Genomic DNA, 26,898 nt, shown 5'->3' with positions numbered 1-26,898 from the left:
GAGAGAGAGAGAGAGAGAGAGAGAGAGAGAGAGAGAGAGAGAGAGAGAACTGAGCCCTTTAAATGCATTTCATTTGAGCAGACTGCACAGGTAGCAGATTCAGTTTCTATCTTTCTATCCTCACAGGTCCAAAAATTGATTTTCTTTACTATAATTAGGGCTGCCGCGATTAGTCGATGTGGTCGACGAAGTCGACGGTTAAAATGCATCAATAAAATGCATCAATAATTTAAGTCGATGCATCTTTTTTTAATTTTATGAATTTACCTTTTCAATTTCTAAAACGCTTCAGTTCAGTATAACGAATATGCGTCTTCCGTATCACTACATAATTGCTGCGTGCCTGACGTCAGTCTTTTTTGGCACCAGTCATTGGTCGCCTTCAGTCTATGCTTCAGTTTTTGAAATAACATGGCGGCAGCCAGCGGAGTCCGACTTGGTGGGGAAAGAGACGGAATCTACACGTTTCCAAAGACCAAAGGCGTCAAAAGTATGGGAGTTTTTCAAACAAGCACCTCACAAAAGGGGGGTTTGTGCACTCTGCAAAGTGTCGATGGCTTATCACAGCAGCACCACTGCTATGCGCGAACACCTCAAACGAAAACATACAGGCGCCGTTGTGGACGATGGAGTATTGTCTTTTCATGTTTATTAAATTGCCGTAAGTTTAAATATCTTTTGTCATTGTAGCTGCTAAATACACGCATTATTAAACCCATAAAGTTGTCTGCCTGCGACCTTAGAATTTCCATTGAATACGTTTTTACGTTTTAAATAACAGAAAATGTGTAGGCTAGATCTGGGCTTATTCTACGTTGATTGACGGTGCCAGTGTTTGTTCGTGCTTGTTGAGAATGTACCGTATCGAAATATTTTATTTCTGCCATTATTTGAAGCACATTTGTGTTGGGGATGCCTTTAATACAATAGATAACATTTGAATAATTGTGATCAATAAAGTTAAAAGTTGTAAGTCAAAGGAACATAGGATATATCACTGTCTTCTTTTGGAGTTGTGCTGCTGACTTATAACAAGTCCTCTTTTTTATTTATTTTTGTATCATGTTGGGAGTTGCTAGTTTAAACTTGCAGTTTTGCACTTTAATATGTCAGCCTTTGTTACATTTTGTTTTGTGCTGCATTATGTAAAAATAAAATGAATGAACTGAGCTGAAATGGTGATTTTTTTTTTTTTGGGAGGAAAATTTATCGTTTAGATTAATCGACTAATCGATAAAATAGTCTATAGATTAATCGATAGAAAAATAGTCGTTAGTGGCAGCCCTAACTACAATAAAACACTAAAACATCTTGTGGACACTACAGACTTCTGATAAGGTCGTGAAATGCTGAGAACCACAGCAAACAGTGGCAGTTCAACTAAGAAGAAAAAAAAACGGGATTATAATACGGCTTCCCAAAACTTGCTGAAGCATTTTCACCACACTGTCAGCTTCCACATGGTCTGTTCCACATCTTTTTTTCTCTTCTCAGAGAAGTTCTTCTCAAACTACAACCACTGGGGCGAAGGAGCTCTGTTTCTTTGGTATCAAGGTGTAACTGTTCCTGCTTTTACAATGAGCTCCTTCCTCAGCAGTGGTAAAGCCGCACACTGTCACTGCCAAAGTGTCAACGCCTCCCTTCCCTAAAAGATGATTAAGATGCACTAACTCCACTCTGAGGTATTAGGTCCTGTTCCCACCTCTGATAATCTTACTGGGGTGGATTGAAAGATGAGGAAACCTCTCACTACTGCAGAACAGAATAGTGTTGCAACTAGAACTAGTTAGCTTTGTTCAATGATTACATTTTGAGCACTGCAAGTGTTCGTCAAAAAACTAATAATGCATGAATAATAATGTTTATTAACAGCGTTCCCCGCTAGTCCTATGCATTGCATGCATTTCTGTCTCAATTTCAGGTCTTTTCTTTCATTCATTTCCATTTTTTTTCTTCCAGGGAACACATAACTCTACATGTATCGTTCTTGTAGGCCTCAAAAAATGTTACTCTTCCACTACACCAATCAGATAGATTTGCAATTCATTCCTAGCAGTGGAATGACACCAATTAGAATCTCACACAAGCTCACACCTCTAGCTATGGTGCAAGTCACAGGATTCTTGTGAAACAGAACCTACAATCGCATGTATTATCAGTGGGAAAATACTTCTTTGGGCCTCATTTATAAAACGTTGCGTAGAAACCATCCTACATTTTGTCTAAGACATTTCCTGAAATGAGCGTAAGTGAGATCCACAGAAAACAGACGTACACACAAAAAACACGTGTACGCCAATCCTTCGGTTATAAATCACAAATGGTCGTGAAATTGTGCGCAACTGAATCTCCGCCCTCAAAACGCCCCTATTTAATCTAATCAGCATATTTTCAATGCACAAACAGAGCGCATCCTCAATCCACAAACTCTCTGTGACAGTGGCAAGAAAGAAAGAAACATGTAAACAGAAGAATTAAAGTGAGGTTGACATCAACGTTCTGCTGATGGAACAGCAGATGCGGGCCAAAACATCGTTAGAAAGCCTGTCTGGTGGCGTAATGGCAAAAGCAAAGTATTTGACATGTAGTAGACACGTCTCCGAAGCACGAGCAGCACCAGAAGCCGCATCTGCGGCAGCAGCACCAAGGCTTTGGTGCGCTCCACTACCGACCTGTGCTGTATTGAAGTGGGCTTCCTAGGCTTTCTGAGTGTGCGAAATCTGGATGAGAATACATTGGGAACCCTGTTTTACGCAGGAAATCCTCTTTCACATTTAGCTGGGCACTGTATGGAAATCTAATAAATTGCGGGCATATGGGATAGTAGGCTATACTACGAAGAACATCGGGCAAAATTCTGCTTAATGATGACGGGGATTGCTCGACTGGTCTCCAATTTCTCATCGGAACGTTCCTGTAGCCAGGAATCCAAGAACGGACAATACCTGAACGTGTATGGCCTGGTTGCCTCTGGTGCGCCTCTCTAGACGAGAGGCCATTTGGGCACAACGCTCTCGGCAAGCGGTACCTGCTTATCAGACATACATCATCCTGTGTCAAAAAGTCTGCACGATCACAAAAAAAACCTCTCTCTCCTTATTGCGCAGTTGGCAATATCCTCTAACAACAGCAATGCAGCCATATCTTCTTCTGAAAACTAAGCCACTATTAGTCTTTTTATAGGTTATAAGTTTGAGCGAAATGTTTTACACTTGTGAAATTAAAACGGAATACCTATAAGATGTGAATCTCATTCATGTGCAAATTATTCTAATAGTTTATTTGATTTTATTGAGCGAAACATTAATTTGGCCTTTCACCATTAGCCCAAATGGTGACGGTGGTGCATGATGATGAAACTGCGTGTCGGCTGCCTGTCGGCGCTCGGAGAGTCCTGAATTCCTGCAGTACTCCAGTATTGCCGCAAGGAAATGTACTTACACGAGCTGAAACCAGACGTAGAGATACGTCCTTTTCTACGTCTAAGACGGTTTTTATAAATCTGTACTTAGACGTGGATTTGATCGCACGCACAGTCTAAGATCAGTTCTGTGCGTAAGTACGTTTTATAAATGAGGCCCTTTGTCTGATGAAGATTGAAAACATTTCCCTTCTTTTGGAAGTTCTCAAACCAAATATGTGGGCCATTCATTTGGTGCGCCTCCACAGACATGCTTGGTGGTCTCAGAGTGGTGGGAGGGAGGTGAGACCTGATATTCAGGTACGTTTGTGGCCCTCCACTCATCACAGCAGCTCAGACAGTCTTTGCCTTTGCTTACCTCGCCGTGGTAGATGAGAATCTGGAAGAAGGTGTCCATGAGCAGGATCCGGTCAGGCAGGATGCTGCTACTGTCCAGCAACACAGGCTAAACAAACCAAATGACAAACACAAATCAATTAACCAATCAATCAAATCAATCTGATAAACTTGACAGAGATAAAAACTCAAACTGTTTGTTTTTCCCACCAGTTGGAAATGAGGTGGAAAACGTCTACAAAATCTCATTTTGTTGGTGCCTCAACCTGAGCAACAGAATCTTTGCTATGAGGAAGAGAGAGAAAGTCATTAGCCATTATTAGTCTAATGTATTCCTCCATCCCTCAGGTACGAGGAATAGCGCAGTCTCCCTCTGTCTCCACCACAGCGCTGCCCTGAGACCACAGGAGCCATTTGGAGCTCTTGAGGGTGCAAGAGCCATTAGCTCTGCTTAGAGACACGGGCAGGACGGCCAAAACAAACTGCCTGAGCGCTGTGTAATCGTCTCTGTGAATTTGTGCTTGCCATGTTTATACACTATGTACGTGTGTGTGTGTGTGTGTGTGTGTGTGTGTGTGTGTGTGTGTGTGTGTGTGTGTGTAATACTGACCTCAGGCGGTCCGTTAAAGGAGTAGGCATAAAGGATGGGCTGGATCATGATGAGGGACTGGGTGAGGTCCTGTCTCATGAACTGGTGTCTGTAGTAGGAACTCTCGTCTGGGCTGTTGTTGAACACTTGTAGGAATGGAGACCTCCGCAGGTGGAACATGAACTGTGAAACCAGACACCAGGGAACAGATATATGAATACACAGACACATCAATCATCATAACAATATATTCACATATGAGAAATACACAACCAGTCCATCAACACTGAATACATTTATTTCCTTTATTTGACACTTTAATGATTTGAATAGAAGCCTTTTCAAAACACACTGACCTGTGGATAGAGGGAGAAGGTCTCTGAGAAACGGAATGAGTTGGGGTCATCCTTGTGATAATCTCCGAATTTCTGGCACTGCGAATGGACACAAACCAAGTTCGTTAAAACACACACACACACACACACACACACACACACACACACACACACACACACACACACACACACACACACACACACACACATACGGAGAACTTAACCTTGATCACCATCAAGACAATCACATTCAGGCAACAGTCAGGTAAATGTGTACCGAGGTGCCACAAGGCTGGTCAGAGAGTAAACAGGAGTATAATTAAATCAACAGCAGGACAAACCTTGTCAGGGCAGCTCTTATTTACTTTGCATTCGGGGCAAGATAAAGCACACAGCTAATTATGTTTTTCAATTCCGGGTATCTTATGTGGGATCTTTTATATGTTTGGTCAATGCCTGTATAACATACCTCAAGCCTTATCCAAATATGGCCCCTAAATGTTATATTTCCTATAGAGACACGTATCACATAAGGCTATGTTTAGTTGGTTTCAGCTCAGCCTTTGTAGATTTGAAAGATGTGATCTGTGAATGCTGGCCTACAGAGCTTTTCAATAAGAAAGGTGGAGAGGGGGCGTGCTGGAAACACCAGCCTGCTCCATTAGTCATGTGTGCAGACCAAGCACTAGCCCAGGGGATGGAAGGGCTCATTGACAATAAATCCTTCAGCAGAGGTCGTTTTATTTGTAATTTTTAACCAAAGTCACTGACAGACTAGAAACCAGTGAAAGGCATGAACACGATCTGTCGAGCACTGTGCTATATGAGGTCAGCTTTAACACCTCTGCAGGTGTTACAGTATTTAAGGATGCTCTCTAGGGAGAAAGGGGTTCTTTACTCAGACCCACTGAGGAACGCTTAAAGGTACCTGTTCTTTGGGACAAACCAAATAGAACTTTTTGGTCTTTTGGCATCATTGTAATCTCAGGGTGTAAAATCTCTTTCTTGAGACTTAAACTTAAAAGCTATACATAAACTTTTAAAAGTTATTATCAGTTCTGCGAATGGCTCAAAGGAACATATTGGACGTATCGAGCCACATCTAGTACTGGAATCTTGTTGTTAAGCCACTGAACCCACCAGGCGAATGAGCTGTCGGTCCAGCCAGCGCAGGACGTCAGGTCCCTCCTCCGACTCTGCCCGGTAAACTGCCAGACGCGCCATCAAGATGGCCGCCGCCTCCTGGTCAAACGAGGCCGCGATGCTCTGGATCTGCGTCTGTGCGTCGGCCCAGCTAACAGAAACAATGAAGGAGAGAGATGGAAGGGGTAGAGGGAGAGAGGGAGGGGGTAAATATTAGCAAACTTTCATGAAAGATTCACTCCTTTGGTGGCAAAGTTGGCATCAACCTAGTTTGTCTTGTCACTGCAATTCTATGACCTCAGTCCTGTCACTGCCTTTCCTAAAAAACAGGGTAGAGTGTCCAATCATGTTCTAGAAGGAACAGGCACCAAAGGGGACATGATGCAACCACTGGGGGAGATGTGTCCTGACTCCCGCATTGCCAGACTGGACAGAGGACCTTCTGTGTGATGAAGCCTCAAACCCATGCTAGGAACGGACCTGAGGCTAAATGAGTAGAGGAGAATTGGGGGTGGGGGTGATGATAGCTAATGATTAAGTGCAGCAGGGCATGGAAATCTTCTGTGTGAATCTTCTGAAAAGACCTGCCTGATGTAGGCTTGAAGACCTGCCTGATCCAGACCTAAGAGCAAGCTGAAAAGAAGAACTTCACGCAGGTCTCATTTGTGCTGCAGTAACATGTGTTCGTGTTGTCAGGAGGAAGAAGCATTTGCTAAGTGGATGAGAAGTGTCAACAACCCCAAGGCCTGGCCTCCATTCTGGTGTCTTCTATACCATTCATTCGGAGTAAATGAAGTCCCTACTTGGGTCATCTCTAATACAAATATGCTGAAAGACTCTGTTGACGTCAAAATGAGACTCCTACCTTTATGGTCTGAATAACTGGTTTTCACTCTTATATCAATGTGTGTTAGATTGGAGGTGTGAGGCGGGGGGGTTGGGGATGACAGTCTTATTTTGTAGTTTCTATGGAAATGTGCTTTGATGGACATTGTTTTATTGTTTTGAGAGCCAAAGCTTCCTTTCTGAGTCTCAGCCTTTGTGAGTTGTCATGGCAACTGCACAAACGTGACACCACAAGATAGAAAGAATCTGGACAGACTGAGAACAATAAAAACCACCACATCATCTCCAAGAAATACTTTGCAAGTACATCTGTGAAGAATTGTATGTATTGTATGTATTCAGATTCTATGTATTCAGTAGCAGAGACAATCTAGTTTAACATCTCAATACATGTATACCTCTGAACATAGTGCTTGACTTAGGTTACAAGCCAACATATTAATTGTTGGGAAGGTTAGGTAGCCATCTTTGTACACACACACTCACACTCACACCCACACACTGTATGGAGAGAGAAAGGTATGTGTAGAGATGTTGTACTAACTTCCTGGCGATGGTGCTGACCCGGATGCGTCTCTGGCCGCTGGAGTGTTGGTACTGCGTGACAAACTGGACCGCCCCCCGTCCCCCCTGAGGGATGGGTGCGTTGTGCTGGAGGAGAACATCAAAACAGGAGACACACGTTACATGACTATTGCTCATGGGAGAGATCCTCGCTGCTCTCCACTGTACTTCCTAGGGTTAAGTCTGAATTAGCACACTGTAGCATACAGTATGTACGTGGGCACATGTTGTTTGATGAAGTGTCATAACACACAGATGTTTATCCAGTCATGTTAACACTTCAAATCCCATCATTACAGCCACGGCTTCTACAAGAGCCTCAGCAACAGCTGCCAACACTTAGATATTTGCTTTTCTTTCTTCACTGTAATGATAGTACTAATAATATTCCTTATTTCTTTTCGTATATCCTATCTACTGAATGTGGCAGGGGTGATGTAGTGGAAAGAAGTTTTTCAATAATCATCTAATTAGTGGCTCATAGACCCTGAGTGATGCGGATGATCGTGTGGTAATACGGCAATTAATTTCAAAACACATATGGCCGTACTATTAAAAACAGGGGAAGGGAGAGACTTTACATCACCTCCCAGAGAACACAGTGCTGGTGAACAGCTCCATGTGGGGTTCAGAGCAGCAAAACAAGCACCTTTAATTGGTGACCGAGAGCTTAGCACGAGGCAGAAAAGGCCCAGCGATCATTAATGATTAGGGCTTAAAGCAAATTACTCTCATGCTTCTTGCCAATTACCACAACAACACTTGAGCGCAAAAAGGCCTCATTAACCTGGCAGCAGCCATTACGGGAGAGGATATTGAAAGCGGGTCCGGCTGTTTGCACAGAGACCCTGTTACAGGCTTCCCTGTGAGCACTGTGTCCACACAACCCTCGGCTTTCCAAATGTTAGCCACCTTATTTGCACCAGCAACATAAAGAGAGAGACAGAGGGCGAGCGAGAGAGCCAGGCTGTTGCATAGTTGGGTCGCTGGAAAGTGGCGTGTTTGTCTTTTGACGGTGGCAGGTGCATGTGAGGTGGGGGAGAGCAGCGTGAGATGAGGCAGCTGAGGGGTGTGCAGCTCAGGTCCCAATGGAAAGAGATTTACTGCATGTGTGTGTGTGTATGAGAGAAAGAGAGAGAGAGAGAATGTGTGTGTGTGTCTATGAGAGAGAGAGAGAGTGTGTGTGTGTGTGTGTGTGTGCATGATAGACAGAGAGAGATAGTGTGAGCGTGAGTGTGAGTGTGTGTGTGCATGAGGGAGAGAGAGAGAGACAGACCGAGAGAGAGAGAGAGAGAGACGGAGAGAGAGAATGATCTTCAAACACAGCATGAGACTGGCAGATCCATAGCAGCAGAAGTCCCCAGAGAGTGGCACATACACACACATGCACAGCCATGAAAACGTGAGCACATCCACCTGTGTCACCAGTCTCTTCTCATGGCTCTACTCTGTGTGGCCGAGGACGCTCTACCTGGACTACCGTATTCTGGACCGTGGACTAGGAATTCATGACGTTCCGACTTTGTTTTGGATGAAGTGGGATTTCGGAATTGGACGCAAATGTAGCCTGCGAGAGGAGGAGGAAGAGGAGGAAGCACTCTGAGGAAAACCATTCCAGCCGCACACCCACTCACAAACAAAAACACACAAACTCACAAACACATTCACACAAACACACCCACATGTGGGGATGGCGACCAATGCCGTGGCGTACGCGGTGCTGATGATCTGCTCCAGCGCCTGCTCGGTGTGTGGCAACACCATGCTTCTCCTCGTGGTGCTCCTCAACAAGAACCTGCGCACCGACACCTGGCCGCTCACCTGCAGCTTCTGCCTTTGCGACCTGGCCCTGGGCCTGTCGGTTATCCCCTTCAGCGCCCACACCAGTCTCTTCCGGCCCGAGGGCTACCCCGGCGAGGGCGTGCTGTGCCAGGCCACCGCCTTCCTCTTCGTCCTGCTCCAGCTGGCCTCCATCCACTCGCTCACCTGGGCCACGGTGGACAAGTTCACCGAGATCTGCTTTGCGCTGAGCTACGCCCAGGTCTTCACGGCGCGCCGCGCCTGGGCCGTGCTGGCGTCCGTCTGGACCTACTGCCTGCTCAACGCAGCGCTGCCGCTGGTCGGCTTCGGCAGCTACGGCTACAGCGCCGGGCGGTACGTGTGCGCGCCCAGCTTCCGCAGCTCCTGCGTGGGCTTCAACGTGCTCTTCGTGGGCTTGGGCATCATCGCACCCATCCTGGTCATGTGCTGCCTGTACGGCTACATCGTCTACGTGGCCAAGAAGCAGGCGCGCCGGGGCACCTTCGTCTGCAACGAGCAGCACTGCTTTTACGTGCCCGCCAACAACTACCTGCGCAGCTCCATCGTCATGATTGTCACCGCAGGTAAGACGCCACAGGGGCTGGGGACGTGGACACACCCTGTGTCCATACTAACATGCACAGAATTGTCTCATTGAAGATTGGACAGTTGACAGTTTAAGAGTAGGCATGTGAGGCATGTGTTTAAAGCACCTCAGCCAGGCTGTTATGTTATTATCTGAAACAGCACTGTTTGTTTACACAATCGATCCAGGATACTGTTGCCTGGAAGCGGAGACTTGTTTAAGTAAACCATACAGCGCCAGAGGTTTACTAACAGTACCACTCCTGCTCTTCCTGGTCAAAATGAATACTATTTTTTTTTTTATTTACTAAATCTATACCTACCTAAAAGGCATGTAAAAACCTTGCAAACACCACCAACAGCCCAGTTGACACTGATAACGCTTGACACCAAACTAAATGGTGTCTTTAGGCAGTATAGCTGGCAATGTCATGCTTTGAAAGCTTTTCTCATTTTTGCAGGGTGTTCCAGCCCCGAACACAGAACTACATAGGGCATAACTTAGATGGCTAGTGGGAAAGATACAGGTGTTTATGAACATATGCTATCAAAATGAATTACAGGATGAAAGAAAAACTAGTTGCCTATATAAAACCATACTTCAAAAAGTGTAAAATTGTTGTATAGTGTTACTTTAAAGGGGGACACTATACTTTTCTGAATGAGTTAAATGATGTGGTTTCAAGTGACTTTGCTAGGCTTCAATGCTAAACAAACTATCCTCATTATCATGATGATTAATTATCATAATTGCATCATTACACAGATGCAAGTTAATACATAACTACATTGCATATCATAAGCTTACACAAACTTCTATGAAAACTGGCTGATCAAATGCCAGAAGGTGTGGTATTATGAGAAGTCACTCTCTGGCTCTACCTAGGGAAGAGAGGAAACAACCATATCATGGAGACAATTGATTTCACACACTTGTTGATGGTTTGCATGAAGGTGACATCTCAGAATCTCAGTGTATGGCATGACCGTATCCATTCAAAATACAGTGCTACAGTTCAACTCGAGCTTGCTCGGCTTTCTGAAAACCCATTTATAGACATGTTTCACAGAGAAAAAAACACAAAGCTGTTGAGCATATAGGAGGAGTTAAAGCTGTTGAAGGAGGAATTCAACCATTCCAAACAGCATTCGATAGCCACCTTACCCAATAAAACAAGCAATGTCTATGTATGTGTATTTGCATTGGACATTTGTTTGTATTACCAGTGTGTTTGTGTGTGTGTGTGTGTGTGTGTGTGTATGTGTATGTGTGTGTGTGTGTGTGTGTAGTGTGTCTGCTAGTGTGCTGGCTGCCCTATATCGTGCTCTGCTTCTACGAGTCGCTGACGGGGAGAGAGAGTCCTGAGCCTGCCTCTGCCGTGGCCACATGGCTGGTGCTTTTCACCTCCGCACTCAACCCTTGGATCAACTCCATGACCCAAACGTAAACTATGCCCCACACACACAGACACACACACACACAGACACACAGACACAGACACAGACACAGACACAGACACAGACACAGACACACACACAAATCAGCATACATACAAACAGGCATTCCTACATAGTTCAAAACAAACCAAGACAACTTCTCCAATCCAAGGAGACTGCTCTTCCAACTGTAACATCATTTTGGTACAATATTAAACATATAAATGGTATAAAGACAACCTTGCATTTCATTTTCAACATGCTGGAAATACCAGTTGTGACATATCTGGGAGACCTACAGCTAGCATTCAGTTTTGGGCCAGCTACTTAAGTCAAGTTGCCAGGCGGCCGTCAGGCTAAAGTACTATCTGATGGAACGAAAAGAGACGGGCTGACTATCTGATTTCACACTTTCAAATCTACTTTCATGGGTAATCAAGTATCACTTAGACTTTTTTTCTCTCTCTCTTACACTTTCTCTCTCCCTCCCACCCTCTCCTGTATTCCCTTTCGCTCTCTCTCTCTCGTACTGCCTCTCTTTCTCCCTCTCTCTTTCTCCCTCTCTCTTGTACTCCCTCTCTCTTGTACTCCCTCTTTCTCTCTCTCATACTTCCTCTCTCTATCTCTCATACTGCCTCTCTCTCTCTCTCTCATACTGCCTCTCTCTCTCCCTCCCTCTCTCTCTCGTACTCCCTCTCTCTCTCTCTCGTACTCCCTCTCTCTCTCTCTCCTTCTCTCTTGTACTCCCTCTCTCTCGTACTCCCTCTCTCTCGTACTCCCTCTCCTTCCTGTCTCCTCCTTTTCCCTCATCCCTCTCTTCAGGCGCTATCGGGCTGCCCTGCGTCTCAGTCTGACCAAGCTGAGACAGATGTTCCAGCAGCGCCGCAAGAGCACCGTGTCTCAGAGCACAACCATCTGGACGGCCAGGGCCAGAGAGAGCTGCTCATCCGTGCCACCGCCTCCCGCCTCTGCCCCTCCGACCAATCACACGCACCCACTGGCCCTTCCCAGCATCCCGCAGGGCAAGAGCTTCAGCATCAGCACATGCACCAGCCCATCGAGAGTAGCTAGCGCCTCCCAGGACAATGTCTACAACAGCATGCATAGCAGTGGGTAAAAATGGAAAAAAGACACACAAAAAAACAAAGCAACATGCCATATGGAGACCCCAAATATTTTTCAGATTGTGCTTTTTCCAGCGTGTTTTAGCCAAGTGTGGACACAGTGGTCTCCTGAGAGGGAGTGTGAGGGGGAGTGAGGAGATGGCTTGCACAAATAGCTTCTATTTCTTCAAAAGGACTGCGTGTCTTCTTCAAGTCGTCTCAATGCCACTGCAGGGACCACTGAAGGACCTCCTCTTACCGCTTGAGTTAATAAACAACAGCTTGCCCGCTTGCCAACACATGCGCTCGCAATGCCAGCAGTGGGCAGGACTCACACTGCGCCAATCACAAGGGGGGTTGGAATGCTCATGACATTATTTTTGTTATTTATATAAATAAAGTAAGAGACACTACAGTTACTCAATAATTAAGTGCTGTTCATAAGTTTTCATCAGGGGGACACCCTATTTGTGTACATGGAATAATTTAGAATATTAGTTAGCTTTTAGGATCAAATCTAACTGCAAAAAATCCATCTGCTTTAACTCTTGTATTACTCATTACATCAAATATTGTGCAAATGAACTGCTAGGTATAAGCAGAACAAGTCACCACTTCCAGTTATTTAAGCAGAGCGTTTCTGAAGACCTTGCACCCTCTAGTGGTCAAAACGAGAAACATACCCCAATCGTTCAGCAGAAGGCTAAAACCCTGAATGGTGCCATCTGAAAATGATTGAAATGTCCTTGAAGCTGACTCATCTCAAGCAGAGTTCCACAACACATCTCCAGTGGGTGGCTGTGCGGCTGCAAGATTAGGTGATGAAACTATCAGATGCCACGACTGAGTCAATATGTGGAGCTCAAATGTGTCACAGTTGTCAGGGCATTTATGACAGTGACTTACATGCGAAACTACTAAGTGCTGAGTCATCAATCCCATGGCACGAACAAAAGTGTGTGTGTCACAACACATATGCCTAAAGAGCTCTTGAGGGAGCATGATGTCATATCTGCCAAACAACTATAGACCATGAAGCAAAAGGTTGCTGTCTGTATAGAACATATACTCCAAGTGTACCAGTCCTTGGGGGGGGCCTAGTTAATCTTCCTCTAGTTATTACTCCACGGTCACGAGTACCACTGACAGGTGGTGCTGGTATGAAGTGGAATTTGTGCCACATTCAAATGCGAACACAACTTTGAGATGAGGGGAGAAACAGAATCACCATGATGTATGGTTTTACAGCGCACAGCACTGACATGAGGCGAAGAGAACAGCCACAATGATATGCATAATCATCAGTTGCATTGATTTGCATCTTGTTCTAACTACCATCCAGAAAAACAGAAGAGAAGCGGTTACATTACACACTAGCAAATAGGGGGCGTGTCTCCGTGGGTGAAATAAACTCTGCTTTGCTTCTGCCTGTTGAAAAAAACAACTCAATAGTCCATGCGTTTCCTCTGACGTTACCCTTGTTTTTTGTTCAGTGTACATATTGTTATACAGTCTGCGGCACACAGAAACTGTGCCAAAATGTCTTTGTTTGGTTCATAGGACCACAAAAACTTAATAAAGGTTAAGTGGATGTAAACACATTGATTATTGACACTGAGGTGACCACGGTTTATTTTCAGCAGGGAAAGCAAAGACGACTATTCCATTTTGGAGTGGTATGGCATGATTACTAGCCTGGATACCAGACCGAACCCCGCCCACAAAATTTGAGGTTGGGAAGTTCGGTCTGGCTCTGTGCCGTTGGGGAGAGATTATCAGAAGGCAGGATTCTGCCGGACCAAGCAAATTGTCAGGACGGGCTTTATACGATGATGGACAGATGACCAACCAACTCTTGAGTTGAATTACCGGTAGATTCAAAATCGTACCAAGATGGCGGCGTCTCGGGAGCCTGTTAGTGGCCTGTTTATGTGATTTAAGCTATCTACACGATTTTTTTTTATGTCTACATTGACTCGGTTAGTTGTGTATGTGCAACACGAATGTTGGAGAGTATTGTAGGTCTTAACTGAAGCTCTAGAGCACATTATTGTTAGGTTATTGCTATCGCTTAGACCAAACATCCATTGAAACACATAGTAGCTAGCTAGCCTCGCTGCTAATAAGCATAACGTGAGCATGCATATCTCACAAAGTCATTTGTCGGTCGAAAAGATGTTTTCGCCGTCCTTCCTACGGGATCCGGCAAAAGTTTAATGTATCAGATGGTCATACTACGTTGCTGTGATTGGTTTTAGGTATCCAGTTGAGCGAAGAGGCATTTTTTTCCCTGGTTCGTTGAAACACGCCACATAATCACAGCTCAATGGAGCAGCATCAGACTTATATTCTGACTAGAATTATGAGTATGACATCGTCAGGCTACATGATTACATCATTAAATTGTGATTTGGGTTATCATTGTGAAAAGCTCTCTTCACATCGCACAATGAATGAACTCTTGTTCATTGCATTTCCATGCCGCGCAATGTAATACACTGCGCCGTGGAGATTGTTTTCCCCCTCATCCCAAAGTTGTGTTTGCATTTCAAGGTGACACTAAATCCGGCCCGTACGCTAGGGGCCTTTAAACGCATTTAAAACGAGATCCCATCAATCTGTGCAGCACCTCTTCCACTGCAGTGCAGGCGTGAATGGAATAACAACTGAGCTGTCTCACAGCTATCCCTCTTTATAAGTCTTTACAAGTTACCCTTTAACTCTTCTCTCTGATGGCTCAACTGAGACAGCGCTAGGAGGACACACACACACACACACACACACACACACACACACACACACACTAATAACACTAACACACCTGATTGACCACCTCGAAGTAGATAGCCAGAGTGGTGCTGGGGTCCACGCCACAGATCTTCCACTGGCATGTACCGCCAGTGCCAATCTCCTGTCAAGGTGTGACAAAGAGAGAGCGTGAGGACAAATTGCTAATTACAGATTCAATACTTTATTACCAATGAAATAAACCATCAATAACACAATTACTACTACATAGTACGATTAAACATTTTTTTTCCCAATAGAGTACCTTTACCATCACAGAATTCAGCTAAACTTTGTGATTTAAATAAGAAACAGGAGTAAACAGTTTACAGAGCTGTTTGCTGTTTGAGAGACAGAGTAAAGGAAAAAGCCTGTAGATTAGGCACCGCCTGTTACACAAAGACTAATGCAGGTAATGAAACGAAGAGAGCAGTGTGTACTCACATTTTCAGACACACACGGTCCTTTGGCGTTTAGAGAAACACATGGGCCAATCGCTCCTGAAATCTTGACCTCTCTTGAAGTCTGAGAGCAAATCAGACAGGTTTGACAACATTAGGCACTTTTTTGCTGGAGATCCAATGTTAAGGTGAGTCATGTTCTCACTTCATTTGTGATGAATACCACCTGGTAAACACTATGTTATCCAGCCCCTCCCCCAGAACAATTCTGTAACACTTTACCGTTTCAACTGAAAAGAAAACAAAAACTTAAATATACCTTAATTTCTAAAGTACCAGCAAAGGCCATCTTGAAGGCCCCTTGCACTTCCTTAGTAAAAACTCTCTGGAAGGTCTGCTTGAAGAGTGACGTGTTGAAGGAATCGGCCATCACCATGTAACCACTGCCCAGAGGAAAAAGTGTATGTTTTACACCCATCATTAAAAACCAACATATCATCATAGAACTGGCTCCTCTTGTTCCTCAGAACAAGTACGATCACGCCATAATGATGAACTAGTCAAACACTATTCCACTGAATTTGCAAGTACATTTGTTTTCATTTCAGCCAAAAGGAGTACACTACAACTAATGCTACAACTGAATTACCATGACCCATGACTTTCAGATATGCTTAATCTACTTCTACATAAAGCTCTTATAACAGACCAATCTACTTTGATGTAACAAACCCTGCTTCAATCTTCAATCAATTAAATGGCAGAACTGGTGGAGAAGACAGCTTTAGACCTCTACACATCCCAGTCCCTTTCCCATCACTATGAATGTAGCCAGCAGGACAGACTCTAATTTGGGTTACCATGGGAAGGGAGTGTCACTGTTCAGGTGCAGTACAGCTGATGTGACAGTACTCTGCCTCTCACCCTGTGTAATTGGAGCAACACTTCATCTCGGCGAGTCCTGTCTGGTCCAGGGCACAGGCGTAAATGTCAATGATGTGGCCGTTAGCTGATGCACGGTTGGCCAGGGCTTCGTAGTGCTGCAAGAGGTGTCAAGAGGTCGATTTAGATGCAATACATATCAGAGCCACTTAATTTACACACTAAAGCCTATAAACCTGCTAGGAGTACTGCAACAATGTTACATATACAATGACTGATAAGAATTAAGGATCAAATCACCCATTATTGGGGTTAAGGCAATTTGCATCTTTAAACAGAAATAATGCACCATGTGTAACATCTGAATTCAGCTCAGAAAACAGATTGCATACTGAAAGACATGAAACTAATGTGGAACAGTGCTGACAGTATGGTATAGGAATCTCTAATAACAAATGTTTTACTATTCCTCAACATACCAGGTTGGCTTCACTGATAATGTCAAAAGAAGGTAATCAGTTCCTAGTTAAACTATTAAAGGCAAAATAAAAAGGGAAATAAGGCGGTCACCCGAGACTTACTTTTGTGGCTTTCTTCATGAACTTGGCATTGTCTTTCTCGATGTCATGCCAGGAGCGGATGGGTATCTTCAGTTCATCGCCCACCACCATGCCAGGGCCCTGGGTGGCTGGACCACCAATGAAGGTCATGATGCGAGCACCGGTGTTGGGGAAAGTACACTGCCATGAGGCATGAAAAGAGAAGTCAGAACAGTAGTCACTAAATATTAATAAATATACTCTATACGTTAACAAATGTACTCTCTCTATATCATATCTCATACACAGTTTATATATATTTACTATATATAATGTTCCAAAAAGTACCGTTGATTTGAATGGTCCATCCCAACGTTCTACCCTACATTATTTCCTGTTATAAAACAATTGGGTTCTATAGCGTAATTTAGCTGTTTCTGATTGGACGAGAGACGTTCCATGCTATAGGTTATTCGTCAACATACCAACAGTTACGGGACTTTTCACAGCTAATAATAAATCACTCCGCGATGAAACATTCGCGTTGATGATAACCGTTAATTCAAAGTTCTTAAAGAGAGAGAGAGAGAGAGAGTAAAAACAGAAAACAGGACAGAGCAATGTATTCTGGGACAAGAAAATGTAGATGTATTCCAGGAGGTAGACCTCCTGCACTGGCATTTATTTTAGGAGCTTATGAAGTTAGCCTACAGGCATATTTTTGTGCTTTTTTGTGCGTGTCCTGCACTTGTGCCCAGCATGGCCTTGATGTGCTTGGTTGAATGTTTTTATCTCTCACCTCTAGCAGGCCCACAGCAATGGACAGCGCTACGCCCAGGGAGCGCAGTGGCCTCTTGCCCTGGGTCACAGGCCAGGGATCCCTCTGCAGCTCCCCCAAGAGGTCAGTTAGGTTCATGTCAACCTTTTGGACAGGCTGCAAAAACCTGAGCACAACAAACACCCAACTTAATTTAAGGCAATCCATTAACTCCTGCACTAACAATGCTATGCATGTTTTGGAGAGAATAGAGATTCAGTTAAAAGTGTGTCCTTCAGGCTGTGGACTAAAAATGTATTCCCCATTTAGAGTGTATATCATCATTTCTCCAAGCCATTTTAGTCTGGATAATTTTCATTCTCATTTTTTTTTTAATTCTGAAAGATCCCACAGCAACAAAGTCTCAAGCATATGCTGGCAACACCCCATCCCAGAACTGAGAAATGCTCCATGGATTACCTGTTAGAGAGAGGAACTTGAGGGCCTTGTGGTCCTCTTCCTGCCTGCGGTGCTGCTGGCTTGGTCAACCCAAGCATCTCCTGAAGACAACATTCGCAGCCAGGTTATAAAATACCTTTAATAATACCAGTTGCACTTTCAATGCATCTAAATCACTGCAAGTTCAAAGTAACAACTTGAAGTATTTTCAAGAACAGAATCTGCAGCTTTCATCCGAGTTATTTTGATTTCTCATTTCTGTCAAGCAAGAAATCACCTTAAGGTAATTTGTAAGGAGCAACCCTGTGTAAACAACCTCACCTGTAGCTGCTTGGCATTGAGATCTTTAGTGCCTCTGAAGACGTAGCTCTTGGAGATGCCCTCACACCCCAGTTCGTGCACCTGGATCATGCGTCCGAAGGTGATGAGGCCGACCAGGGCAGTGGGAGGCAGCAGACTCAGAGACATTTGCAGAGACTCCTTCAGCGCCTGCAGGTCCTCATCTTCCATGCACGTATCCACCACATAGAGGAAGCTCAGAGGCATTTGGGGGCCTCTCTGTATAAAAAATGGCGGACATTCAGAGCGAAACAAGAACTATGGAACTAAGTTTCTCCAAAGTATCATCTAAGCATCATCTGGTGATGTGTGAATAGGAGTAACAAAACTCTGAATTCTACTCTATTAATTGAGCATGATGAAAAAGAGTAAATCAACCACGAAATACCTACAACACTTGAGCTCTTCAAGTCCAGGCAAAAATAGACAGTTCTGTTTGGACTGTGGATATTTTATCACTAGAAGAAAGAAAAAAAGAGGACTATGCTCTACTTTACCTGAACAACATATTCTATAGTGGAGAACTGGGGAAGGAGCTCAGCTGGTTGGTTCACTTCTGAGATTCCAGCATAGGTTGGTGGGAACTGGAATGAAGCCGTACAAGAAAATAAGTACATGTTTGTGACAAATGTAAATCAATATGCCTGAAATAATGAACATTTAACAGGAATATTTAAAAAACAATACGCTAGAAGTATATATGTTTTTGCATGCATGGAAATACCTGGTTTCTTTGGTAACAGAAGTTACAAGCCCAGAGTTTGGCTGTATAATCCACTTGACTGTTTCAAAGAAGAAAAACAGATGTGCAAGTTTAGAGAGGAACAGCTGGACTGAATACGGCGTGTCAAAAAACATAATTGGCTGTTCCTACTCGGTTCAGTCTTTCAGTTCACTGAAGTGATTTTGACAATGTAATTGACAGGCTAGTGTTGCACAGCACGCCTAAGGAAGGCGTACCGTGGTCATTTCTAGTATCGGTCACCTGGCAAGGCCCTACCTATATCTGTATCAGATAAACTTTGCTTATCTGTGCATCTCTTGGGTAGCTGTCAAATAGTTTGGTCCGTTCCCTGATCAGACTGTTCTCTCTGGCTTACTTACCACAAGGGGTTGAGCACGGCGCGACAGGTGGCTCGACTACAGAGCACTGGCTCATACTGAATAGGGGGGAGGTCCGGACGTTCTTTCAGAGGCGTGAAGAGAGAGGCCACGGGGACCACCATGCGGGTGGCCTCTAGGCGGCTAGAGGGCCAGACGTTCCAGCTAAAGCGCACACCATCACGGTCCTCATTCTGCTGGATAAACTCCTGGAAGGTAGCCATGGCACCCTCTGGGAACTAGGCTATTGGTTGGAGAAGAAAAGCAAATGTTACAACACCTACATTAGGACTGGTCATGAAGTTTAATGACCAGTAAAGCATCCATGGTAACAGTGTTACTTTTGATACAAGTCAAGCAACACATACAGGGAGGGTAGAAGAAAAATGGAGATCCAGAGGGCAACATATTACTTTACTGCCTTACTTACCTTGTATACCCTTTGGACTTTAAGCCAGAGCAATATCAATTAAAGTACTATGCCATCACACCATAAATGCCTGATTTACCATTAATGCCACGTTTACAACAAATGTAGATTCATGGGTAGCCTGTATTCATGTAGAAAATCCCTTGCTATGTCCCAGGTACAGTGTCACTAAAATCAGTCATTTGATCATGTTAACATCCTTATATCTACGTCAGTCTAAACATTTTATTCACACTGAACTTCAACGATGTAATGCTGACCTATGTGAAATTACACTGGGATGCCAAAGACTGTTGGGGTCCTATCTTGAAGTTGAGGTCTAGTTAGCTGTTGGCAGAGTCAACTTAGTTTTGTTTGGTTGTCAAGCGACCAGAACATTATAGGTAACAGTAACAGGTATTACCACCAACCTCACTTAAACCACGAATCATCCTGAGAAAATTCCTAACTGTAATATGTTTACAACAACAACAGAGATATAGGCTTGCTCTAGAGCTAACGTAGCTGGCTAGCTATCATACCTAGCTTACTAGCTATTGGTATCAAGAGAAAAATGTCAACACACGTTGCGAAGACAAATCGAGTAATAACAGACTTCATGACAATGTCTTTGGTAACAAATGCCCCATAACCTTAACAAAGATAGCCTACTACATTACACTATCTTATAGCAACCTCCGAGGTAGTCCGTGTTGAATCAATGCTGCATCCAACCGGTAACTTGTAACGTTAAACCAGTAAAATGTTACGCTAGTTTAATCAAAACAGTGAGTAAAGATAACGTTATCTGCAACTTACTCCATTCAGAAATACCAAAGCAACAAGCCATGAATTATAGTTAAGTAAGTCTAAGAACCGCTCATATACCAGACAGAAAATGTGAAGCACATACCTCTTGTTTTTTCTACACCGCTTTCACTGACAGCGAAGGGGCCCATACACTGCCTAGCTTACTTACGCCCAAATGCTTACGTAGCAGCAGTCAACATGGCTTCGTGAAACATTTGCCACGTCGAGGGGTGGTGCTTTGAAAATGGTCCTTTCCCAAAATAAATTCTGGGGCATGGTCCGTCCAATCACATCCACGTTGTAGTTTCATAATGTCAAGTAATTTCAAGTTCACTTAAGGGAAGAGCAAAACATACCAAAAAAAAAAAAAAAAAACCTATGCAATGAGTGAAAAGTTAATACTCTTATCTTACGTGATTAATAAACCAAGGAGTAAATACAACCCACATATGACCGTGTTTTGGTTTTGAACCATGAGTCCACATCTACAGATTTTGATAATTTAACTCTATTCATCGTTGTATGGTTTCAAAATGATTTTAGAGTTGAGCACAGTACGGAAGCAAATACACAGAGAATCCTCATTCTGTACACAATGAGGGATTAGGCAAAGGCCTCTCTGGATTAGGTCACCTCATCCTCCTCAACATCCCTTCAAAAAACAGTACACAAAAGCCATACAAAACAATAACGGTTAAAAATATTGCCATAAAATTTTATTAGAACATAACACATGACTCTTGTCACATACTAATAATTTGCCACGGGTTTTGCCTCAAAACACAATTACAAAAGCTGTCTGTTTGCAAACAAAATGATGCCCTGATGATGTACCATGATCAACTACTTTCCGGACTATGGGGTTTTCCAACGCAATTATTGTAAAATCACAGAATTTTCATTTGTTACAAGTACATAAGCCTCTGCATTATTTTTTACAAGTTATGAATTATATTATACGAGGCAAATAAAGAACAAATAAGATAAAAGAAAAAAAAAAGAAATACGTCTGCCTGCCTTCCCCTCGATTTTTCACTCAAATGAAAATATCTTAATTTTCATTTCTACATCTTTATTTAAGGCTCTGCGGTTCACATGTTGTTGAATCCCATCATTCCTTTCATGTTGCCAGCCGCACCTTGCTGAAACTGCCGCATCATGGATTGCAGTCCAGCCATACCACCTAGAAAACGGGAGAGGGAAAAATAAGAAACAAGAATATCCTACATCACAATGAGGACATGAACTGTCGAAACATACGTATTTCTGGAGAAATGAGGCATACTTTTATGGTTATGCTTAAGGTATTTAGAAGACGCTTTTGTTCAAAGCAACTTACACAACATTAGAAAAACATTACACACAACAATATTATCATTTTAAAATACAAATTTAAATAAAAACAATCCATTCATAATAATAATAATAATAAATAAAAAATCTATTGTCTAACCATGCTTACTGTAAGTGTATATGAATGTGCCAGTTAACTGGCAAAAGTTAATTTTGAGCAGTCCCATCAAAGCACACACACTCAACTCTACATTATACTGTTTACAAGTGTATATGACTATCAGTTAGGTCAGGGTAAACAGACTGGTTTAGCATACCCATGTGGTGTAGAACTCTGGGATCCATCATCTTGGCCATCTGTTGGTTCAACTTTGCCATCTGAGATGGGTTGACATTCTTGGACATATCACCACCTAAAAATGACAGCAGCAATATTTAGCACAGCTAAAATAAAGTTAAATGATACTCAGTGTCCAAATGTAAGTACAGAGAATTGTTTTCACTATGACAGTGGCGGTAACAAATGTAAGTTCCCATATGAATTAACCTGTTAACCTACCTTTGAACAAGCCTTTGATGCCACCCATCTTTTTCACCATCTGGGCAAACTTAGTGTATTGAGTGAGCAGCTCCTGAACATCTCTGGTGGCTACACCTGCGCCTCGAGCAACTCTCGCAATTCTGTTGGGCTGTTTGCTGAAGAGCTTGGCACCATCTTTGTTGTCCAGCTCTGTGAAAACCAATGAAAACATAATGACTTGTACGCAACTGACTTCCATTACCATATGACATAGAATACAGAATAGAATCCTTCTATATCAGTCAGAGAATTTGTATTTAATTTGATTCACACATTGCCTCGCTTCTAGAAGGAGATACTGATCTGTTTATGCAACATAAAGATTTTTTTACCTTGGTCATTCATGCTGTCCATAATGGTCATCAGCTTCTTTAACCTGGCCATGGACTCCTGCTCATTACCTTTGCTCATGAAATCAGTTCCAAATCCTGGAATCATGCCCTGTAAATATGAAGACCAAGAGGTTAAATCATAAATTAGATACACCTAACCAATACGGAGTTGAATAGTTCTTTTTTTAATATATACTAAACAGAACAATTACACGGTAGAGACTACACCGACAAGTCATCCTTACCATGATCTGTCCAAAGGGACCCATTTTCATGATGTTTTGGAACTGCTCATACATGTCTCTGAGGGTGAACTGACCTGGTTTGGAAAGATGATATGGGTTTATTATGGGCTTTTACATAGAGAAAAACACTAGCCTACAGGTTTGTTTTTCCACCCAGTCCTCAAAGATCTCTGCACAATGCATTTGACATAAGCAGTACCAATTTGGGAAAAGCATTAACTGTCATTTTTGAAGCATCTGGATCTTTCTTCCAGCTACAAATTGTCTGATAAAAGATGTCAAGGTGTGATTATATCAAGGGTTGTTATTCTCACCATGTTTAAGCTTGTCAATAAGCTCTTCGTTGTCATCCAGCTTCAGCTCATTCACCTTGTCTATCAAACCCTCGATGTCTCCCATACCTGTATGAAAACAGTCACATGGATTATATAAAGTTTAATATTGCATAATAATGTATTCACACACAAGCCTAAATTATTTATATTTAATTCAGAAAGTGAATGCTTGACTACACTTACCCAAAAGTTTACTGATAAAAGGTTGTGTTTTGAAAGGTTCAAAGTCATCAATATGTTCTCCAGTTCCAATGAATATAATTGGACTCTTGGTAGCTGCCACACTGTTGATGTCAAAAGAAACGTCTTTTAGGTTAAACCATAAGTGACAGACATACACTGCAATTCAGTTTTTTTATTTTATTTTACACACAAACTACTACTATTCAAAAGCTAAAACTACCAAAACTAAGCTTAAAAGTCTCACAGGGGAATTGTACTTACGCACTAAGCGCACCACCTCCTTTGGCATGACCGTCCAGCTTTGTCACAATCACAGACGCCACATCCACCTTATCTTTGAAAGCCTTGGCTTGTGCCTCGCAAGCTTGACCAATGGATGCATCCATCACGTACACAATATTATCAGGTTGCTAAAAGGCAGAACAAGGAACACACACATGATTACATATTGTTTTTCAGGTCAGACTTGGATACCTGTCATTCCCACCTTCCATTAGTTATTTTTGCATGGCATCATGCGACACTTACCACAGCATTGGAAACCTGCAACATCTCCTCAAAGAGAGAGTCTTCCTGTTTGTGTCGACCGCTTGTGTCTACAATGATGATTTCAAAACTCTCTGACTTAAATTTCTCAACACCCTCAGCAGCTATGACAACAGGATCCATCTCTGTGTAGCTGCGGAGTAAAACAATCAATCATTCATAATTGTGCACTGGATGGTTCAATGCGGAATTGTTTTAGAATATTAAATGACCATATACAGCGGTGAGTCAACAGTTCAGTAATTGTCTTTAAAGGTAGACATTCAGGAGTGTGTGCCCATTGATTGGGCGTGCATGGATACCAATAACATGTTTTCCTCACCTCCCATAGAAGGGAATTCTGGCTTTTGTAGCGTTCTGTTTCAGCTGGTCAAAGGCACCTGTAACCCATGCACATTTTGAAAATAATCGTTTTTCTTATAAAAAGTCAACGGCATTATATATCTGGCCACATAAATAACAAACATTACCTGCTCTGAATGTGTCGGCACAGATCAGACATGTTTTCCAACCTTTTCTTTGGTAGTAGTACGCCAACTATGAAACATGAGGGAAGAGCATGAATGATACCAATTAGCTTGCAAAGTTAAGATTTTTTACACAAACATTGAAAGATTTTGCTGATCTCAGCAGGTTTCAGAATTCCTTCAGTTTTATACAGAATGTTGTCTTCGAACTGTCTTTACGGTTTGTTCTTGAAGCAGTGAGCTGAAAGCAGTAAGCCCTCTCCATGCGACAATAAAACGAAGAGAGTTGTCACTCTCGGGAAAAAAATAGACGACAGATTAGGCCTCAACTATTTCTACTATACACATTGATTCATTTAATTTAGTGCAGTTTACCCAGCTCCTCGTTTTCACCTGACTTGTTTGCTTAACTGACCATAATTAGCGTTTTCTTCTAAGGTTGACATGACAAAACCTGTGATAAGGGCACATGGTATTACAACCAGTACAACACATTCCTTGGACTATCACCGAACACTAGTTTGGCATGCAGTACCTTTGAACATGTTGTAGTTTTCCCACTGCCCTGAAGGCCTACAAACATGATAACGTTTTGTTTTCCCTTTGTTGGTGTCCAGGCCTTGACTCCAGGATCCACAAGCTGAGAGTATGACAAAATAATGGGAAATAATGGCTTCAGTTCTATGCACATAGACCAAAATTGTCTCATCACAATGAAACAGTATCCTTAAAACAATTGCAGCAATTAAATGGTGCAAAGTAAATCCACTGACTATAATGGATAAATAGCTGTAGGCATACTATGTAGGAATTTCCCTAAGGGATATACAACAGCTCTGTATTGAGGAGTGCCTACATATCATTATCCTGGATCTGTATTTCAATCAAGAGAACTCTTCAATGTATGATAATCTATTAAGACGAACCTTGACAAGCTCTTTGAAAACAGCATGCTGAATCATTCGCCTCTTGTTCAAACCAGAGGCCATTTCCTCGAGGTCAATAGCAGCTCTATCAAATATAAAACAGAAAATTAACAGAAGCCAGGAAACAAACAGAGCATAATACAAACAGCACATATCTGATAATGTTACTTACTTGACATTTTCTCTGAGCTGCTTCACCAGCTTAATGTTTACATCCGCTTCCAGTAAGGCAGCACATACTTCTTTTAACATAGCATTTAGAACCTGGGGAGCGCAAAGGTCAATATTATGGAGGTTAAATAGCCACTGTATCATTAGATGATTAAGGTTATCCTTACAGCTACTCGGATAATAAATATTAGCTATGTATACAACGTTAGACCATGCCCAATGTTACCTCTTCGTTGATGATGGTGGCATTGCTGAGTGATCTCAGCGCCGAGGTTATTTTCCTCCCCAAGTCGGCTAACACCATGTTTGCGACTTAGCTGGTACCTACACACAAAAAAGGAAACAGTGCTGTTTTCCAGATCCTCGTTCTAAAATAACATAAAGCTGCTCGAACGTGGGGTATTCGTTATTTAATTATGTCGGCAATCGTTAGAGTTTTTAAAAGGTCCAACATTTCCCTTAACAAATCAGGACATGTACAAGGAGGACACATGCAGAAAGACAAGTCAGGAAGGCAAACGTTTGGTCATAGGGTGTGACATAATGTTGGCTAGTTCTTAATCTACCAATTTACAACAACTTACAAGACAACACAAGGAAACGGCCTCGTCGGCTTCGATGTAAAGGGGGATACCCCCTGTTTCACTTCACAGTCCCCTGCTGCCAGGGGGAGACGAAGCAAGGGTCTTGGGTAGAACAATCCTGAAAATACCTTAACTACACAGAGACACAAACAGAGACTTAACGTAAACAAGTGCCCGGTGAAATTAAACACGATGATCCAAATCGAGACACACGTCTTAGGCATTTACAATCACAAGTCACAGCTGTGATACGCTGCAAACTGGGTAAACAGGGCCATGTTAGCCTGCTAGTTAGCAAAGATGTTGACACACACCGAATAAGCTGAAAAGCCAGACGAGCTACTTCGACGAGCTAGCAGTCGCTAGCTACTATTTTTTGCTAGCTAACGTTAGCTAGCGTTAAAAGCAAGCAAAGAAGCACATACTCCGCTAAATCACAAAGATCCCTGTTTTCCAGCATCAAAGGTACATGTCGACATAGTTGTAAACTTGAACGGTTGTTGATCTTTCCGTCAAAACTGTGAATACGATACATACCTTTCCTTCGGCTGTCCGCAGCAACTATGAGTATCAGGCAATCATAAACGTCATCC

General features: G+C 42.8%; 3 protein-coding genes across 3 annotated transcripts in view; 1 reads left to right on the top strand and 2 right to left on the bottom strand.

The window, feature by feature from the left end:
* The window catches only part of sec23a (Sec23 homolog A, coat complex II component), a 23,470-nt gene extending 2,620 nt beyond the window's left edge, over positions 1-20,850 (bottom strand). Inside the window, exons 1-17 of the mRNA XM_080849626.1 lie at positions 20,747-20,850; positions 19,428-19,668; positions 19,048-19,105; positions 18,821-18,907; positions 18,306-18,542; positions 18,006-18,085; positions 17,568-17,712; positions 16,811-16,969; positions 16,272-16,387; positions 15,667-15,790; positions 15,391-15,471; positions 14,981-15,070; positions 7,215-7,321; positions 5,822-5,975; positions 4,703-4,780; positions 4,368-4,529; positions 3,780-3,866 (exon numbers count right to left, since the gene is read on the bottom strand). Coding sequence (XP_080705752.1) covers positions 3,780-3,866; positions 4,368-4,529; positions 4,703-4,780; positions 5,822-5,975; positions 7,215-7,321; positions 14,981-15,070; positions 15,391-15,471; positions 15,667-15,790; positions 16,272-16,387; positions 16,811-16,969; positions 17,568-17,712; positions 18,006-18,085; positions 18,306-18,542; positions 18,821-18,907; positions 19,048-19,105; positions 19,428-19,648 — 1,986 coding nt within the window. The 5' untranslated portion in view covers positions 19,649-19,668; positions 20,747-20,850. The remainder of the gene's footprint in view (positions 1-3,779; positions 3,867-4,367; positions 4,530-4,702; positions 4,781-5,821; positions 5,976-7,214; positions 7,322-14,980; positions 15,071-15,390; positions 15,472-15,666; positions 15,791-16,271; positions 16,388-16,810; positions 16,970-17,567; positions 17,713-18,005; positions 18,086-18,305; positions 18,543-18,820; positions 18,908-19,047; positions 19,106-19,427; positions 19,669-20,746) is intronic.
* LOC308374659 (adenosine receptor A3) lies at positions 8,925-12,173 on the top strand (the record flags this gene model as incomplete). The annotated part of the gene is made up of 3 exons (XM_080850539.1): positions 8,925-9,618; positions 10,910-11,063; positions 11,879-12,173. The coding sequence occupies 3 exons, from the start codon at positions 8,925-8,927 to the stop codon at positions 12,171-12,173; spliced, it is 1,143 nt and encodes a 380-aa protein (XP_080706665.1).
* Positions 20,851-21,331: 481 nt separating the features above from the next.
* Positions 21,332-26,894, bottom strand: srp54 (signal recognition particle 54). The gene is made up of 17 exons (XM_080849793.1): positions 26,843-26,894; positions 26,306-26,438; positions 25,948-26,045; positions 25,723-25,814; positions 25,551-25,635; positions 25,160-25,264; positions 24,628-24,694; positions 24,480-24,537; positions 24,140-24,290; positions 23,873-24,021; positions 23,612-23,712; positions 23,408-23,494; positions 23,094-23,167; positions 22,849-22,957; positions 22,496-22,666; positions 22,254-22,349; positions 21,332-21,826 (listed from the first exon to the last, which is right to left on the bottom strand). Exons 3-17 carry the CDS (start codon positions 26,023-26,025, stop codon positions 21,735-21,737), a joined length of 1,515 nt encoding a protein of 504 aa, XP_080705919.1. The 5' UTR covers positions 26,026-26,045; positions 26,306-26,438; positions 26,843-26,894; the 3' UTR covers positions 21,332-21,734.
* Positions 26,895-26,898: the final 4 nt, after the last annotated feature.

Source organism: Sprattus sprattus (genome assembly GCF_963457725.1).
Source record: "Sprattus sprattus genome assembly, chromosome: 13".
Lineage (NCBI taxonomy): Eukaryota > Metazoa > Chordata > Actinopteri > Clupeiformes > Clupeidae > Sprattus > Sprattus sprattus.
The sequence above is the reverse complement of the archived record's forward strand: the minus strand, read 5'-3'. Positions and strand labels throughout refer to the sequence as shown.

What these genes read in the sequence shown, in the direction of transcription:
- srp54 (XM_080849793.1), bottom strand. Translation starts at nt 26,025, where the DNA reads ATGGTGTTAGCCGACTTGGGGAGGAAAATAACCTCGGCGCTGAGATCA. An exon ending in CAGCTCAGAGAAAATGTCAA is followed by an intron (nt 25,636 to 25,722) that starts GTAAGTAACATT and finishes TATATTTGATAG; the next exon opens with AGCTGCTATTGACCTCGAGG. An exon ending in GTCCCTTTGGACAGATCATG is followed by an intron (nt 22,958 to 23,093) that starts GTAAGGATGACT and finishes TCATATTTACAG; the next exon opens with GGCATGATTCCAGGATTTGG.